This window comes from Hydra vulgaris, chromosome 04, assembly GCF_038396675.1.
Source record: "Hydra vulgaris chromosome 04, alternate assembly HydraT2T_AEP".
In the NCBI taxonomy this organism is placed as follows: domain Eukaryota; kingdom Metazoa; phylum Cnidaria; class Hydrozoa; order Anthoathecata; family Hydridae; genus Hydra; species Hydra vulgaris.
This window is the reverse complement of record NC_088923.1, coordinates 34,919,852-34,938,958: the sequence shown is the minus strand read 5'-3', so window position 1 is coordinate 34,938,958 and position 19,107 is coordinate 34,919,852. Positions and strand designations below refer to the sequence as shown.

Here is a 19,107-nt window from a genome sequence, read left to right as displayed (position 1 = left end):
ACTTATAACTTAAGATTATTGACAACTTAAAGTTATGTTTATGATTTATTATTCAAAATTTTTATCTATATGTTCAAAGTAAATTATATATATAACCGCTGCTACAAATGATTTATTTATTTGGAAACCAGCATTTTTTTACAATTAAACAATTTTTTTAATCAAATACTAAATAAATTAAATTAATTCATTGTAGGCGAATGTGATATTGAAGGCAAAACCCTTTTCATAAACATGTGAACTTTAACATTAAAAACTTTAACATTGAGAGTAACTATGGTAGTAATTTTAATACATAAACACAATTTTTATTCTTTATTTCTAAACTCATCACATTTAATTCATTTTAGAAATTAATATATTTTATCAGTTAGGAAATGCTGCTATAAAAAGAGATTTAAAAACTATAAATTACTTGACAATGCTGCTATAAAGGAGATAACATTTAAAAAGAAATTGAAAGTAGGGTTAGAACTATTGCAATTGTAATTGTAAAAATTAAATACAATTACACATTACAATACAATAATATTGTATTGTAATATTACAGAAACAATAAAAAAAATTTATTTTGGTATTGTATTGCTGAGATGAAAAACAATTACAGTAAGTATTTTATTGTTTTTTTTTTCTAACAATACAATAAAATTCGAGAACTATTGTATTGTATTGTTTTAATGAAATAAAATTACAATAACTATTGTATTGTTTTGATGAAAACAATTACAATAACTATTGTAGTGTATTACTTTACATTAAAGTAGAAAAGCTAACGTATTTTTACGTACTTATATTCATCTCTGACTTACTATTATTTTTGCTATTTTTTATTTACGGATTTGCAATTTATTGCAAATTTTATTTTTTACATATTTAGATTTCGCATTACCTATCTTGTTATGTATTTCTAAGCTGTAAATGGCCGCAAAATATTGCCTGTCTGATGATAGCCTTACTATTTTAAAAATAACATTCATAAATTATTTAATTCAGCCCTTGTATTTTTTCCTCTTGATTTTAATGCTATAAAGGAACTTAAAATATATATGAAAATTATTTTTAGTAACACAAACAGTAAAACATAATAATTCTTCTTAAATGAAAATGTTAATGTCTCTTATGACAAAAACAATATATTGTTATTGTATTACAAAGACGAATTACAATACAATATTTATTGCTATTGTAGTGGGTCATTACAATACTTTTTTTTTTCAGATATTGTTATTGTTTTATAAAGATGAGTTGCAATACAATATTTATTGTTATTGTATTACAGAATTACAGTAGTTGTAAATCACAAGTATTGTTATTGTTTCTAAATTAAGTTAATACAATAACAATAATTATTGTTACTGTTATTGTTTTCATTACAATTACAATAGTCCTAACCCTAATTGAAAGTTTGATTAACATTCGGTCAACACTTAAATATTTTGGATTAACCAAACAAACTTCTCATGTTCTTATCATTAAATTAGATGTAACGACATCTCTTATTGATGATTTGCTTAAAAAGGATTATACATTTGTTCTCACTTCCAAGTTGCAAATAGGGTAAAGCATTTACTAAAAATTTTTCGGTAAATCAGTAAAGCCGTTTTGCCGATACCTGTAAAATTATGTCGGTAAGTTTCTGTTAATAACAATTTTTAATATAATGACATATGAAAAGTTGACAACAAAAAGCTAACAGAATCAAAAAAGCCGAAGATTTAAATTTTTTTTTTCAAAGCAACTAATTGATGAAGTTATTTCAATACTAAAAGCACTGGATGGATTTAGTTTCCATGCCATTGAAACAGCTCTCTCATTCGATCTGGAATGTGTGAAAAAGGTTATAATTTTGCGGAAATATCAATGGAAATTATATTTTTTATACTAGCGATATGAAATCTACTCCATCTATAGTTATATACCAAACAAAACAAAATTTTTAAAAAAAATTACGTGTATGGATTGCTTTTTCTGAAAATGACATTTCTCAGCCCTATTCTGTGCCTACCAAGTGAAAATACGCATATGAGATACGCGTGGATTTTTTCATATGTAACCTATGTAGGGATTTTGTCCCATGTGGGTTTCATATGGTAAATCCCACATGGATTTCATATGGTAAATCTCGTATGGGATACGCGTGGGTTTTTACCATATGTAACTTATATGTGGAATATTATTTTGTCCCATGTGGGTTTCGTATGTTAAATCTCACATGGGTTTTATATGGTAAATCCTACATGGGATAATCTTACATATATATAGGTGGAAATAGTGGTGGATATAGGTGGAAAATACTACATGTTATACAGGTATACCGCAAAAACACCAAAAAAAAACACATCTCAAATAACTTTTTTATTATTTGCTTTTGAGAAAAACTGTTTTGAATGTGTTTAGAGTTGCCTAAAGTTCTTCCCAGCTAGTTTGATTAAATTTTAAGAAATAGTTTTGTTGTTATTGTTAACTGAACTTTTGTTGTTTTTTGTATGTGTACCCCAAAAACCAAATTCAATTTACCTATTGTATCTCTGCAGCTAGTAAACCTTTGAAGCTGACATTTTGCGTGTCCGAATATTATTTGTTCTGCTTTAAGTAAAACCAGTTACTGCTAACTTAATCTTGGAGAAAATACCGATGCCCCACAAAAATCACAAGATAGGTGTACCTAAAAACAACATTTTTATTTTTAAAATAACATTTTATAGGCTATACAAGTGTTCTCGCTTTTCTAAATATTAATACGCTAATGAATAGTGCGCATAGTTACGCCTAATGTTCGTGTTGTTAATGACGGTTCTGTATTCTGTAAAATACACCATTTCTTAGTTTTTAGGTAGTTTCTAGACTTTTTTTTATGCGCGGTTACATTTTCCATGCGGTCTTTCGGGTGAAGTCAGCTGTCGAATTAGAGATGATATACTCAATGATATTCTCAAGAAGAGTTGATGTTGTTCATTGTTTAAAACAAAAATTTAAATAATCGTTTGTTTGTTGTTGTTTGTTTTTATTATTCTAATTTTTATAGCCTGTTTTCATTTTTTAGAAGAAGTTAGAAATAAAATGTCTGATAAAATACTTTTTTTAGTACAATCTAAACATGAATACTGTAATCTTCTAAATATGAATACTGTAATTCAATAGGGTAAGTGTCGTTTCACTTTCTTTTTTAATAAAGAACTTTCTAGGCTTTTCTAAAAGCGTTTCTTTACTCCACGCGGTCTTTCAAGCAAGGTCTTCCAGCCGATTAGTGCTGATAAATTTTTAGTTTCAAGTGGAACTGATGTTGTTCATTGTTTAAAAACTAAAATTTGTTTGTTGTTCGTTGTTTTTATTTTTCTGTTTTTTTTTTTTAGAAGAAGTTAAAACTAAAATGACTGGTAAAAAAAATTTTTTTAGTACAATGTTTCTTTTTTAGTAAAGTGTTTCAGTTTTGTCTTCAGTCTTTTTAGATCATTTTAAGCAAGTATTGTTTAATTTTTTTAGAGCAGTTAGAAGGAGCTGAAGGCCTTTTTAGTAAGTATATAGTGTATAGTAGTTTATTTATAGTTTATATTAGTTCAAGTTTATTTATCGTTTATATTAGTAAGTTTATTTATAGATTATAGATTAGGATTAATGAGAATACAAATTTTTTTCTAGACAGGCTAGCTGACAGCGACTTAAGTAAGTTTTATCATTTAGATTTTATTTGAGTACAAATGTAGCCTTAGCAATTTTATTGTATATAATTTTATCTCAATTTTTATTTTTAGACAGACAGGTAGAACTCAGTAAGGACTTAGATTTTGTAAATGTCTTCTGTCAGTGAAGATATTTATAACTTTTTTGTTGCCTTTTTTTCTTCGGTGACTTTTTTTTATTTTTTTTAATTTTTTAATTTTTTTTTTAATTTGTAATTTTTTATAATATACTATTGTTTGTATTTGGTTTGTTTTTGTCTTTTTTAATTGAATTTTTTTTTGTTTTTCACCAATTAAACTTAAATATAGTTAAATTGATTCACTACCCAATCATGATAATAGGATGCTACATTCTATTTGTTAAAAATAATTAATTGGTAGTTTAAGCCAAGACTATTTAGCTATAAAAATGCAATTTATTTATATCTATTTGATTTTTTATCTTTAATGTTTTTGGTTTGGCTTCTTGAAGCATTTTTTTTTTTTTCTTTTTAATTAAAATATTTTAAATCTGTTGTAATGTCTTTTAAATATAACTAAAGTTTACTAAAAGCCAACGTGAAATAACGTCATAAAACAACACCGACAAGTTGCATCATGACAGCAGTTTAAGTATGACAGCAGGCTACCGAAAAGCAGGTAAATTGAATTTGTTAGCCGGTTCTAGACAAGAATTCAGGAAAGCCTTTCTAGGAAAGAAACATGAAAATTCTTGCTATGATAGAAAAAAACATGATAATTTTTTTTCTATCATAGCAAAGAAATTTTAAGAAAGAATTTGCGCGCAATTTGGTAATTACAGTTATGATTTTTAATTGAATAAATGTTAAATAATTATAATCGCATTAATTTTGGTTCGATCAGAAAAATTCATTTAAAATTCAAAATATTTGATTAATAATTAAATAAAAATAATTATCTCAAATTTACTATATAATATTCTATTTGAACAAATCTTAGTTGCATTTTTTTTATTAAATTAGTTTTCTGGTCTTAAATATTTCAGTTCAACCTTAAAAGACTATATTATTGCTTTATAATAAGCATTATTGCTTATTAATTATTGCTTTATAATATTTATAATATTATATAATGATTATTTATAATGATTATTGCTTTATAATAAGCTAATATTAATATATTTTTGAATGATGTAAATTTTTTGATTTGAAGAAACATTTAATCGTCATTATAGATTATAAGTATAATCTAATTCTAACAAAATCTTTGTGAAATAATAAAGATTATCTGAAATTTCTGAATAATTCATCAGTGATTCACTTTTATTATAAATGGTAATTTTTAATTTCAAGTTTCTTTTCAAAATTTCTGCCAAAAAATATTCTTTTGTAAAAATTCTTTTCTAGTAAGGTTTCTTTATTTCTATCATAAAACATTCTATTCTGAAATTATTCTTTCCTAGTTTTCTATCCTCATTTTATTCTTGTCTAGCATGGCACACCTTGAAAATTCCAGTTGTTTTTTTTGTTTTGTTTTTCTTTTATGTCTACTTATCTGTTACAATTTTTATTTTAGATTTGTCATATGACGCATTAATGCAATATAAAAGATCAAAGTTTACATATTTTTTACAATTTGTTATACACGTGTTTGATTGTAAATCGAGTTTTTTTTGTTTGAAACGTATTTGTACTCAATTGCTTAGTTATTTATAATAAATTTATTTAGTTGTGTGCGTTTATCGTCTTAAAGACAATTTCCTTTTTTAAAGAAACATGTATCAAGGGGATAACAAAAAATTAATAACTCATAAATAATTTACGTTCACTTCATATTAATCTTATTAATTAAAGTTCATGTTATAAAAAATATACCAAGAATTTAGCTTTAATCTTTCGTCAATTTAAGGAATGATGAAGTGTTATTATTTTGTGTCACTAACTAAAAACGTATTGTAATGTCTAGGAAAATGGTTCTGCCATACACTGATATGACCTATGTCAGTTGTAAATTACTCAAATAATGTTAAATAATTGGTAAATTAATTTATTTTAATTTTACAGATAGTTTAATTTTTTAATTTATTTTTAATATAATTTTAATATATATATATATATATATATATATGTATATATATATATATATATATATATATATATATATATATATATATGTATATATATATATATATATATATATATATATATATATATATATATATATATATATATATATATATATATATATATATATATATATATATTGTATATATATATATATATACATATATATATATATATATATATATACAGTATTGGACAAAACATTTGCAACCAACATCGAACAATGCTAAAAAGTGTTCCTAATTTTACATGTCTTAAAAACGAAACGAGCTATACTACCACAGCAAACAGTTCAGGAGTCTGGAGTCATAGCATGCCATGACATGAGCAATCAGTTGACACGTGACAGCACACAGGAAGAATTTCGTTGACAAGTGCCATTTTGCAGCGGACAAAACAAGTGCAACTTTTTTGGTTTGTTTCATTTTCTTAAGTCTGGTCCGTGTCAACGTCACGGAAGTTTTTTAATAATTAAAGGAAGTATCCAGAAGTTTCCAGAAGCATGCAGAAACTTCCAGAAGTTTACAGAAGAAGCATCTGGAAGCATCCAGTAGCATCCAGAAGTATCCAGAAACATTCAGAAGCATCCAGACTCATCCAGAAGCTTCAAGAAGCATCGAAAAGAAGCATCGAAAAGAAGCATCTAGAATCTTCCAGAACAGGTTCACACAGGTTCATTTTACTATATAAGAGACATGTAAATCGACATGTAATTCAGTCAGTATATGGAAGTCAATCAGTCAGTATTATCAAGACAGTTTATCGAAGTGAGTTTTATCAAAGTGTTTTATTGAAGAACATCAATACAAAAAGTGAAATTCAACAAGTGATTCATTACATCAATACAGTCCTCATCCAACCAAGACGTTGTGTTCCACAGAGCATTATTGTATCATCACAAGGTAAATGTAACACGGTAAGCCTTGAACGCGTTATTATTTAGTTTTATTATTTTTATGGCTTCAAGTGCAAAAATGGCTCCCGACAGTCTTGGATTGGAACTATGAAAGAAAATTTTTGGCGATTACGTAAGTGGAATGTCGCAAAAAAGTATTTGTAATAAATATCGCGTGAAAAAATGGACCGTATCAAAACTATGTTCCAAATATCGTTCTTCGGGGATGTTGGCAGCTGATAACATAGGTGGAAGACCGCGTTCCACCACTTCTAGAGAGGATTCTATGATCGTCAGATCCGTCAAGAAGGATCCCTGGATATCATCAGTCGAGATACAAAAGTGATTAGATCTGCCTGTATCGGACCGAACAATCAGACGACGTGCTGTTGAAGCCGGATTGTTTTCTCGACGCCATAACAAAGAAACCGCTGATTTCACTAAAAAACCAGAAGGAAAGACTCCTGTTTGCTACATCTCATATTGACTGGAATGTGCAAAAATGTCGAACTGTCCTGTTCAGTGATGAATCGAAGTTCAACATCATTGTGAGCGATGGCATTTGCCGTGTATGTCGACCGGCCGGAAAACGCCTCGATTCACGTTACTGCCATAAGACCATGAAGCATGGTGGAGGCAATGTAATGGTCTGGGGGTGTTTTTCTGCTAACGGTCTAGGTCCAATACATTGAAACGATGGAATAATGGACCGTTTCATGTATAAAAATATTCTGAAAGATGTTATGTTACCTCATGCTGAATGGAATATGCCAATAAAATGGGTTTTTCAGCAAGACAACGATCCGAAACACACTGCAAAAGTAGTCAAGCAGTGGTTTCAAGACAACCACCTACCGGTGATGGATTGGCCGCCTCAATCTCCGGATCTCAACTCTATCGAGAACCTGTGGGAGATCGTCAACCGCAGAATTAATTGTGAAGCTGTTCGTAATATGGATCAACTGTTTGAACAAATCCAAAAGGCCTGGGTAGCGATTCACCAAAGTTTCATTGATCACCTGATCGAATCTATGCCTCAAAGATGCAAGGCTGTGATCGACAACAAAGGATTCGCCATGAAATATTAATAGCGAAATACAGCTTGGTCAACATTTTGTCGAGTTGCACTTGTTTTGTCGAGAAGGAAATCAACTTTTTTGAACATTTTTGATTAATTTATTAATTTTCGTGTACAAATAATGAACTTTGTGATGAATAAAACTTGAAGAACTTTGTCTCTAAACAGTTACATAGTTATTTCTCTAAATTGAAAAAATGCAGCACTTTTATATAAAGAAACTAAAGTAGCATTATTGGTTGCACTCGTTTTGTCCGATACTGTATATATATATATATATATATATATATATATATATATATATATATATATATATATATATATATATATATATATATATATATATATATATATATATATATATATATATATATATATATATATATATATATATATATATATATATATACAGTATTGGACCATCTGTCATTTCTTCTCTTCACTTTGGCATCCACAGTAAAAATTTTCTCATCGCTGAAAAAACGAAGTTTACCGGCAGCTTCATGTTTTATTGATGCTAAAAGAACGGAACACTTAGTCGTTCTCTTCTCCTTCATTGAAGCAGACAGCATCTGCCTGACTTTTAGGACATAGGACTTGTACCTAAGGTCATCACAGATCATGGTGTAATGAGACACATTCATATCTTTGCTCAGTTTCAGACTCTGCACCATCATTAAACCTCTTTGCAATATCATAAACTGTGCTTTTTGGGAAGCCAAACCATTTTATAATCTCTGGGACAGAGTGCCCGGCGCGGAGGGACTCAACCACTGCAACTCAACGGCCATATTCCTTTGACATGATGTGCTAAATTTGCAATTTTTATTTTTTTTTTCCGAGAGTACAATGTTTGTTTTGATTAATGTTTGAATTTCGCAACATAGAATTTAAAAACAAAAAAATGCCGGCAAATTTAAAATTGTCTGGATTTCGAGCATCCACCCTTTATATATATATACATTAAAACAATAAAATTGATACAAAATTTCACTTTAAAACGAATACCGTTAACATTGTGATGATAATAGCATTAGGAAACTAGTATTTATGTACTTTTATTATACTATAAATAGTTTTTTAATTCATTTTATAGAATAGAGTCTTACAACTGATAATTAATGGAAATAAATACTAATTATAAAAATCATGTAAGCTTCATTTATTATTTCTAAATACTATATTAATGTTAGTCTACAAAATTAAAATCAATTTAGAGCATCGTTATTAGTTCTTTTGCGATTCGCATGCCCACCTCTGTCTCTCGAATTTATAAAATAGGTGGTCAAAGCTTGCTTACACTTTCTAAAGAGAAATATGACAAATTGATTACTTTTTTAACCTCAATCATAGGGTCATCTATGCATAATGATGTCAGATGATGACCCGGATTACTGAACACCATCCCTCTTTATCAAACTCGGTCAATTTTTTGCCATCTCCCATTAAAAATGATGTTATCATATTATGATGGTATATATGAATTTTTAATATAACAGCAAAAATGCATATACCATCAATTTTTTTCTGGTTTAATTATACATTTATTTTCAACAGTACTCAATTGAAGTAAAAGAAATTGTTCTTTCGGATAAGCAAGCTTATTTCTGAATTTAAATTGTTTTTCTGACGATCCTGTACAGTTTTAAGCAGCAAAAGCAAGAATTTTTATATACCACATTGTTGGTGTAAATACCTCTAAAACCTGCTGATAGATAGCATAAGTTTAAATATTTTACTTTTTTTTTTTAATTCATTTTTTAATTGACATTGTTTTGGTCTCAATATCCCCTCCCCATTGTCAATTGTTTAATTACCTTTTGATATACAACAAAACCTTACAAAGCGTACAATAATTCAGTTAGGATTCAATCTGAGTTATTGAAACGTAATAAATTTAACATCAATAGAAAAGTAAAGCTGTCGCCATTTAAAATTTAAAGGGTGTTGTCAAAATTTGTTGAAAATAAAATTAAGTCACTAATAAAATCACGTTCAACAATGATAAACATTCTTACTGTAGTAAGAACTAGTAATAATTAATAAATTTGAACAAATGAACAAATAAATCTAAAACAGTGAAAAAACAATGAACTTTAATTAAATCTTGAATTTGAATTAATTGGTACTAATTTGTTCAAACATAACCTCAAAAAATAAGTTTATATAATAAATTATATGTATAACTAGTTATACATATAGTTAGCTATAAGGAGTTATATGTATAGGTATATGCATTTTAAAGCATATTATTTTATTCATATATTACTTTAGATCATATTACTTTGAAAACTGGACCAAGAGGATTTATTCCCAATAACACTGTGGTACTCCAGATAAAAAATTGAAAAGTTTTTGTTCCTCAATATAGTTCGTAAGTCCCTTAAGTCTTAAGGACCTTATTATATCTAAAGTTAAAAGATTTAGAGCCTAAAAAAAGTTGCAGAAACCCATCTCTTCGCTATTTTTTAATTTTTTAATAAAGAAATTCTTTGACTTTTAAATCTGCATTACTTTGTGGGACACTACAGTGTCCCATGCATGCATGCTTGGTTTTTGACAATATTTGAACTTGCATCAGTTAATTGTTTGCAGATAATATACTCAAGAACTATATTCAAATAACTATTATTTTATCCTAATATTATGTCTATTTGCACAAATCTTATTCTTATTTCTTTAAAGAAAGATAAACATTATTCGTGGTACTTACATACTTGCTTGTCATTTTACAAAATAATATAAAATATATTTACACAATAAGAATGTAGTCTCGCCGCAATGTCGATTTTAAAACTTAAGGTTTGTTAAGTTTCAAGCCTTTAAAAAAATTCCCATGTAAATGCCACAAGAAACCCGCGTGGGATTTCCCATGTAAGTAAATACCATATGGTGCCCACATGTAACCCATATGGGATTACCCACTTGGGTATAAAGTGACAAACTTCCATACGGACGCCGCATGGGAAAATCCGTCACACGTAAATCCCTATAATCTCATACGGAACCCTCTTGGAACCCATGTGGGACGCGGTTTTTTTTTTTTTTTACTGGGTAGTGGGCTGACTGTAAATCAAGAAATCCACTTAAACAAATGCATTAAGAAGAGACTCATTCTATTCACCGATTTGGCATCATCTCACTATGCAAAAACAGTAATCACGTACCTAAACAAGAAAAACGTAAAATTTGTTGAGAAAGCGGATAACCCTGCAAACTTGCTAGAATATTTGAAGTATTATGAAAGGCCGTGTCTCTAAAAATAATTAGGATGCAGTAAACTTTCAAAAAATACGTTCTAGAATTAAGTATGGTATAAATAAAATTGATATTGAGCTCGTACGGAGTTTATCACAATCTATACCAAGCTCAGTTGATAAAGCCAGAAGGAATGGTTTAAATGAAAATAACTAATTATATAGATAAAAACTAGAATAAACGATGTACTTTTTTATAGAAAAATGATTACGCTCCTATGCCCTTTTTTCTCACGCAGTGGAGCTACCTGAATTTTTTTGTTTATTTGTTTTTGACTTGAAAACTTTGAACCGAAAATTCTCAATAAAATTTCATACGAAATTACCGTGTGCCGATAGTGAAACTTCAAAGTTGGTTACAATTTTCTTAAGAAGTCATGTAATCAAATCGGTTACTAAAATGATCATAATTTTGCTTAAGTTTATAAGATTTATAGAAAAGTATAATACTAACTTTAATTTTTTTATATTTTTTCATTTATTAGTTTCTTTTTAATAATATATACTACAATATAGTATTTAAATAAATTGAAATTATTACAAACACACTCATATATAGCCGCAAAGCCTACTTCAGTATATATCTCAAAGCCTACTTCAGTATTCCGCATGTTGTTGGAATAAACTGAAACAGGTAACCAGTTAACAAAAAGTATTGCATAACATAATGAAATTATCCCACAAAATAATGAAAGTATAGCACAACATAATAAAAGTACACTAAGATAGTCAAAGTATTATTTAACCTTTTAAGTATTCTTTAATATGAGGAACGTTCGCAATGGATTCTCAATCAATGGCGACAGGTTTTATGGTCAGATAAAACAAAAATATTTTTGTTTAGTTTTGATGGTATTTTATGCAAACGGAGAGAATAGAGAAAAATGGTGAAAGCTTAAATCCTAAACGTACGAGACCAACTGTCAAACATGGAGGAGATACCTTTATTAAACTTTTTCAATATTCTTTATACTGCTAACTTATTTTTTCCTTTTTTTTTTATAAAAAGAATGATGCATTTGGGTTTTTTTTATACATAATGGTGTTGGCGAAATAAATTTTATCGACGGAATAATGACACAAGAGGTTTATACTGATATAGTGAAACAAAAACTGAGACTAAGCGCTAGAAAAGGAGATTTATCTCGTAATTTCATATTTCAACAGGATGGAAATCCAAAACACACATCAAAGTTAGCTACTCAGTGGTTCAAAAAAAATTATTTAATAGGATGTTAGATTGGGTTTCTTAATCACCAGGCCTTAATATAACTGAAAATTTTAAAACTAAAGTAGCTGAAGAAAAACCACCTTTCTCACCAGTTTCTTTCAATTAAAGGCAAATCTCATTGAGAAGTGGGGAATATATGACCCACGATGGTTTAAAAATTTAGTAGATTCAATGCCAAAAGATGTTTTGCCGTTTTTTAGGCAAAAGCCGAAAAAATTGAATATATGCATATATATATATATATATATATATATATATATATATATATATATATATATATATTAACGTTATATACGTCTAAATAGTTATACTCTTAATATAAAACAGTTTTAAGATGAGAAACGGCTTTTTTGTACATCTTTTATACCTATTGGTACTGATAGTCTAATCTATGATTGAGATTATAGTCTATGATCCAATTTATAAACGAAAACCAAAACAACCCATTTAACAACAAAAATATTTTTGCTTCAGGGTTAATGAATCAGATTTTGTTGCTTTACCGGTTGTAATAAAAAAACGTTTTTCATAAAAAGTTGAGATTAAAAGAGCATTAAAAGTGGAAAATTTATAATTTATTTAATTACTTTATAGATCAAAACAAACATTAAAGCATACCTGAAAATATCTTTTACAGCCTACTTTAAAAAATTTAACTAAAAATTATTTACAGCCAACTTCATAAAAATAACTGGAAAGGTCTTTACGCAAACTTGAAAAATTTATTATTACGAACGCCATTTTTTCAATATGAGTACTATCTGAACTATTTAAACTAAACAAATTTTCACAGCAGGTGATGATTTTTGCAGAACTAATAATTCATAATATTGCTTTTACTACTTTGATCGCGTGTTAAATATCTTTTAATATACTGTTATAAAACAGTATAAAAAATCTTTTAAGTACAAATTTCAGACATTATGTTGAACTCAACATGGTTGTTAGGATCAATTAATGATTTGCCAGTTTCAGATGTATCTATTAACAACCATTTACTATATTATCATTATAATATAGTAAATGGTTACTATGGTTACTTACTTCCATTACTATATTCACTATATCTCATTTAAACCAATGTGTTGAAAAACCTGGATCGAATAGTCATTTTAAAATACGAAATTTTTAGACTTCTAAACTTTATAGACTTCAGATGCATGTAATGCTGGATCAATAGTAAAAATCACGTTATGACAATTAAATTTTTTCGGTATTTATTAAATAATCATGATGCTCACGAATGGGTCCAAATAATCTTAAAGAATTTTCATAAAATGTTTGATAAAAAAAAGACTAACTTGATTTTTCTAATTCAATGGGTATCAAATCTAAAAACATCAGTTATTATTATAGTTCATAGTTGTAGCATATTTGTAATATTTTTGAACTTTTATTCGAAGTAATAAAATAATTTTACTTCCTATCACAACGTTGTTACTTTTTACAACAACTTTTTTCTTAGTTGTAATATATAATTTATATATTTTAGAGCAAATTTTTGCAGAAACGTTGAATATTGTTCCTTGTTTATATTAAGATTGAAAAAAATTTATATAAGAAAATATTTGAAATTTTAAATGCATACAATGCATTAAACTAGTTTCCATGCTTGTAAAAACTTTTTTAAGTTTTGAAAGTTTTGAAGAACAACAAGCCAAGTTATAATAATAACTTTTAAAAAATTTAAAAATCAAAGGAAATTATATTGTATCGAATAAAAACAGAGTAATTTATAAAATAAATAAAAGCTTTCTTCTTGTTTGTTATTTACCAACAGCTCTACATGTTGAAAACAACGAGCATTTTACAGGCTTACAATAGGCTGGAAGTTTAAACACTTCATCTGCGTTTTCAATTGTTGTCGTGAACGAACTTGGATCATAATCTTGAATGTCATTTGGTACCTGATTTATTTGGAGCATCACGCGACCAGCTGTTTCAAGGTAAAAGTTATCTTGTAATCCTTTTTGGTTCCATTTAAAGTTTCCGTCTACAATGCCAAGATATGTTGCATTTTGTAACCAAGTTGGTTTTAATACTCCGCATCCGTGTTGAGCGTCGCAGCACCTTATATAACAAAAACAAAAAATGAATGGAAAACAGCAACAAAAAAATACAATAAAAAACTAAAAAATTTATAAAGCTGTAAAACTTTTTCTTTCAAAATTCTTTCCTTCTAAAATCAAATTTAAGAAATAAAGATGTTTAAACTTACAATTTAGTTTCTTACAAATTTATAATATTTATAATTTAATTTCTTTTAAATTTTATTAAAAATGAGAAATTCGATTAAACAGATAAGGTTTATAATCAGCAAGATTAGGATTGTAAAACCATTCGAACAGCAAATTTAGCAAATATTTCACTAAATAAAGAAGATCCTACGAATTAATCCGGATAAATTAATACGATATCATGTCTAATCACAATGATAAAAACTGGTGTTTTAATGCAATAAAATTTAAATTAACAAAAAAAAATTTGAAAAAATGCTTTTTTCAAATTTCTTAATGATATACTTATATTTTTAATATGTTCTTTTATTTTTTAGACGATTCTTATTTTTAAAATTTTTGTATAAATTTGAATATTTTTTAAAAGTGTCATTTAATTATATTGGTTATATTTAGGGCAACTACGAAGCATTTTTTTTATAATTGTTCTTTAATCCAATCTAACGTTTATGTAAAGTTCTGACAAGGAAATCCAAATGGTTCTATATAAAGCATCAACTATAAAGCTAAACATTATAGCTAAACCTAAAGAAACTTATAACAATTTTAATTGCGTATGATTAATGATAAATGAAATATTCCATAATTAAAGTTATATTCAAAAGAAAACCTTTTATTTGTAGTTAGAAATGGAATGTTTCTTAATAAATCGCAAAACACTTATTTTGTAGTTAAGAAATGGAATTAAATGTTTCTTAATAAATCCAAAACTCACATTTTCAATATTGACCACTACTTGCTAATAAAATAAAAAATTCTGCAGGTTAACAGAGAAAACTCAGGTTTTTACAAAAGATCTTTTACAAAATATATTTTGCAAGATTAAAGTATTTTCAATGTTGTTAGAGACTCTTAAATTACTTAAATGTCCTCAACAACGTAGAATTTTTAATACCTTTGCACGTTTTTTTAATGCTCTTCAAAAAAAAAAACACTCTAAAATTTTAAAAACAATTTTGGGCTTTATTTAAAAAAAAAAAAATCAAATTTAAAATAAGTTATGATCTTGTATAAGTCATTTTTTATCTTAAAACCTATTATTTCCTAAATAATGTTTTAATTTTTTACAATCAAAATAATTCATGAAATGATGTAAACTATAACAACCATATATTATTTTTATTATCCTTGTGACTTCTTGTATAGGTCGTGCAAAAATTCCAAAATTTGACATTATTTTTTGTTATACTGATCCCTTTTATATGTAAATACTACTAAACCTCTCTTAACCAAATTCATCATTTTATGATTGTTTATTTATTTTTACACATTCCTATCTATACTGTTAAGTTTTTTGCAACTTAAAACTGGTTTTAAGCTTTAATCAACGGTAAAAACAATGACGCGATTTAGATTTTATATTAGACTGTAGAAAATGAATTACGCAAAAAAAGTAGTTATCAGCCATACAATACAGACTCATTTATAATAAGTAATATAAAATAGACTGTTTAAACGCGTTACAATATAAACTTTTTTTAAGTTTGGCAAATCATTAAAAAAAAAAAAATTTATTATTCAGTTATGCATGACCTTTGCTAATTAAAGATCACACGATAGGAGAAACAATGTCAATAAACAGTCTAAAACTAAAATTAAATATTTTTAATTGTTAGGAATAAGTACAAATTTAATACTCCACTAGAATTATCAAATGCAAATACTCTATCACACCAAACTTGGTATAAAATAATCTATTAAATGTCATTTTCGGTTAACACGAAGTGTGTAGACTTTTAAAACGAAATAAAGTATTCATCTTAAGCTTACAAATTCTTATATGTTGTATAACCTTAAGAAGACTTGTAAATCTTAAAAAGACTTAAGTCAACTTAAGATCTTAAGTTGTCTTAGAAAAATATTTCTTAATTTATGATAAATTTAAAAATTTTTTAATAATAACTTTAATCCTTAAATGTCGGAAAAATAAACTCTCAATTTTAAATAACTTTGTCAAATATTTTACGTGAATGATATTTAAACTAACTTACTGACAACATTCTTTCAACTCTGGATATATCAACCATCTCTGTCCGTCAAGTACGAGTTGAGTGCATGGAGTGTCTTTAAATGCTTTGTTTCCATTAAATCCGCAGTATCTATCATAACGTCCATTTTCACGATCAATGCGATATCGTAAATTAGCATAGTCGTAATAGTAAACACCTTTCGTGTTGTGTGTACCAATGACAGGATAATAAAAAGTTTCTTTAAACGTCTGCATAAATGTGTTTGGCCATAATGGGTCGCTTGGCTTGTCTGCAGAGCAGCCAATAGCAACAAAAATAACTAAAAATAAATTCAAAAAATGTTCTAACGGCGACATTCTGTCAACGTTCTAAAGATAGTATGAAATTGCAACCACCAAAGGTTATATAAGATAGTTGTAAAAACACCTGCTCAGCTTAAGCAGTTTAAATAAACATTGTTTTTTTTTTACTGTTATTCACCTTATTATTGAGATCGATAGTTTATTTGATATAAACTTTATTTTATTTTCTTTCACACATAAAAACCAGTTCTGAGAATTAAAAAACGTCAATATCTATTATAAACAATGATAAACGCAATACATACTCATGTGATAATTTATATTAAAAGTAACCAGTATTATTAACGTTTCAGTAAAATAGATAAATAAAAATGATTTTAATGATAATATGTGAAACAATTGAAGAAAACAAAACAAGATTTAATCAAACCATTAAAGTAACATCCGATTTTGAACTCCAGAAAAATACCAAAATACACTTGAGGTAGTTATACACAAAAGGATTTGAACGTCCTGAGTTTTACGTCATTAAATAAAAAAAAACATTTCTTTTTTTTTTTTTTTGCAAACAGTTAGTTTTATTTTAAAAACAAGTTGTAGCATATTCTTTATATAGAATATTTCTACAATTATTATATTTTTAAAATAGCAAAACAAGACACATACCAGGCGTTAAATCAGGAGGCGTAACCAGGAGGCGTAACCTAGCTTGTTTGAAAGGGAATGTAGAACTTATGCTTTCGATAAATAGCCTTATATTTTGTAATATTCTTTTCAGTATGGCGCAGTCTGAATTTCCTTGATACATTATTGGTAAATAATTGATTTTAATTTTATCAGTGAAATTAGAATCAAGAAAAGGTTTAGTTTAATAAGACATTTTTTTCTTTTTCTACCGCACACCATTTTTTAGGGTGCCTTTTAGGTAAACGCAAAAAAAAAAGAAGGTAGAAGTTTTACCTAAGGGTAGGATATATGATATACCCTTAGTTAGGTACATTTTTTACCTTCTAAAGTAGAATATTATACCTTTAAAGTAAAAAATTATACGACAAATCATTATTTTTAATAAAATTTTCTAACTCAGAAGTTATTAAGTTGTATTTTACTAAGGGTATATCACATGATCTACCCTGATTTCTACCTCTTACTTTTTAGTATGTACTTTAATATTTTTAATCTTTTCTTATTTTCCACTATCTATTTTGTGTACTCAAACAAAAGTTTGATATTCAAATTGAAAACTTTTTAAAAATTATTTTTATTTTAGGGCCGACGACGCCGGGTAAAAAAAAATAAATAATGTTCTTTAGAAAAAAAGTACCCCTCCCCACTTTTTTCTATAGAACTTTTTTTTTTTTAGAAAGTTCAGGATATAGAGGGCTTTTTTTAGAAATTGACTATTGCGCCCACCCCCTCCCCCCATTCCCAAACCCATGTCGTCGGCCATGGCTCAACTGGTCAACAAATAAACAGAACGTTATATTAATAAATTAGTTTGAATGAAAATAAAAAAAACCATAACTATATTTATAAAATTAAACTCTGTGATTTTATTAAAGAGCACCACCAATGAAATTGCGCTTAATATGGTATTCATCCATATTTATAATTAAACTTATTTTTGTAATTTTGACATTTATCCTTTTTTTTTTTAAATAAAATAGTTAAACGCCCCGTCTCAAAATAAAGGTAGTTCAAACGCCATAGTTGAGTTAATAAACTTTAAAATCCGTTTTTAATTTTTAAGTTTTAAGAACCTCAAAATTATGTAGATCCGCCTTTCTCTTGAAAAACAAGTCAAGGTAGTACAAACAAGAAAGTTCAAACATCCTTTTAGTAAATAAACAAAACAGATTGTTGAATTTACTGCATAAATAGCATTTATAGTTAAGTTATGCAAGTAAAAGAAAATCATTCTGTTAAATATAAATATATATTTATATATACACTGCCGCTCACGGAAGTTAGGACAGTGGAGATTTTTTCGAAAAAGCAAAATTAATATATAATTACGTTATAGAATTTTTAATTTATATTAATAAAAATTATATTTTTTATGCATTTTTAATATAAAATATATTATTAGTCAGTTTGTGTAATAAAAATTTTCAAAAACCATTATAATAATTAAATTTTTTTTCCGTCAAAAAAACCACCCTTTGATTTAATAACTGGTTTAACTATTATCGGCATTCTTTCAATTAATTTTCTAATTGTTTCTTTTTGAATATTATTCCATTCCTGTTCTATAATGTTCCATAAATGAGATTTTGATGTTGGACATACAGTTCTAATTTTTCTATCCAGTTCATCCCATAGTAACTCAATGGGGTTGAGGTCTGGGCTTAAGGGAGGCCAGGTCATTACACG

General features: G+C 27.2%; 2 protein-coding genes and 1 long non-coding RNA gene across 3 annotated transcripts in view; 1 reads left to right on the top strand and 2 right to left on the bottom strand.

The window, feature by feature from the left end:
• The window catches only part of LOC105847129 (uncharacterized), a 45,849-nt gene extending 32,443 nt beyond the window's left edge, over window positions 1-13,406 (bottom strand). Inside the window, exon 1 of the mRNA XM_065796172.1 lies at window positions 13,270-13,406. Coding sequence (XP_065652244.1) covers window positions 13,270-13,275 — 6 coding nt within the window. The 5' untranslated portion in view covers window positions 13,276-13,406. The remainder of the gene's footprint in view (window positions 1-13,269) is intronic.
• On the top strand, window positions 4,184-5,376 carry LOC136079786 (uncharacterized). The gene is made up of 2 exons (XR_010638223.1): window positions 4,184-4,319; window positions 5,217-5,376. It is a non-coding gene; the product is annotated as an uncharacterized LOC136079786 (long non-coding RNA).
• Window positions 13,407-13,887: 481 nt separating the features above from the next.
• Window positions 13,888-16,851, bottom strand: LOC105845774 (uncharacterized). The gene is made up of 2 exons (XM_065796175.1): window positions 16,454-16,851; window positions 13,888-14,295 (listed from the first exon to the last, which is right to left on the bottom strand). The coding sequence occupies exons 1-2, from the start codon at window positions 16,786-16,788 to the stop codon at window positions 13,992-13,994; spliced, it is 639 nt and encodes a 212-aa protein (XP_065652247.1). The 5' UTR covers window positions 16,789-16,851; the 3' UTR covers window positions 13,888-13,991.
• Window positions 16,852-19,107: the final 2,256 nt, after the last annotated feature.

Excerpts from the sequence above, each read along its gene's own strand:
- LOC105845774 (XM_065796175.1), bottom strand. The coding sequence starts at position 16,788 with ATGTCGCCGTTAGAACATTTTTTGAATTTATTTTTAGTTATTTTTGTT. Across the intron at positions 14,296-16,453 it reads GAGTTGAAAGAATGTTGTCA|GTGCTGCGACGCTCAACACG; the intron begins GTAAGTTAGTTT and ends TTGTTATATAAG.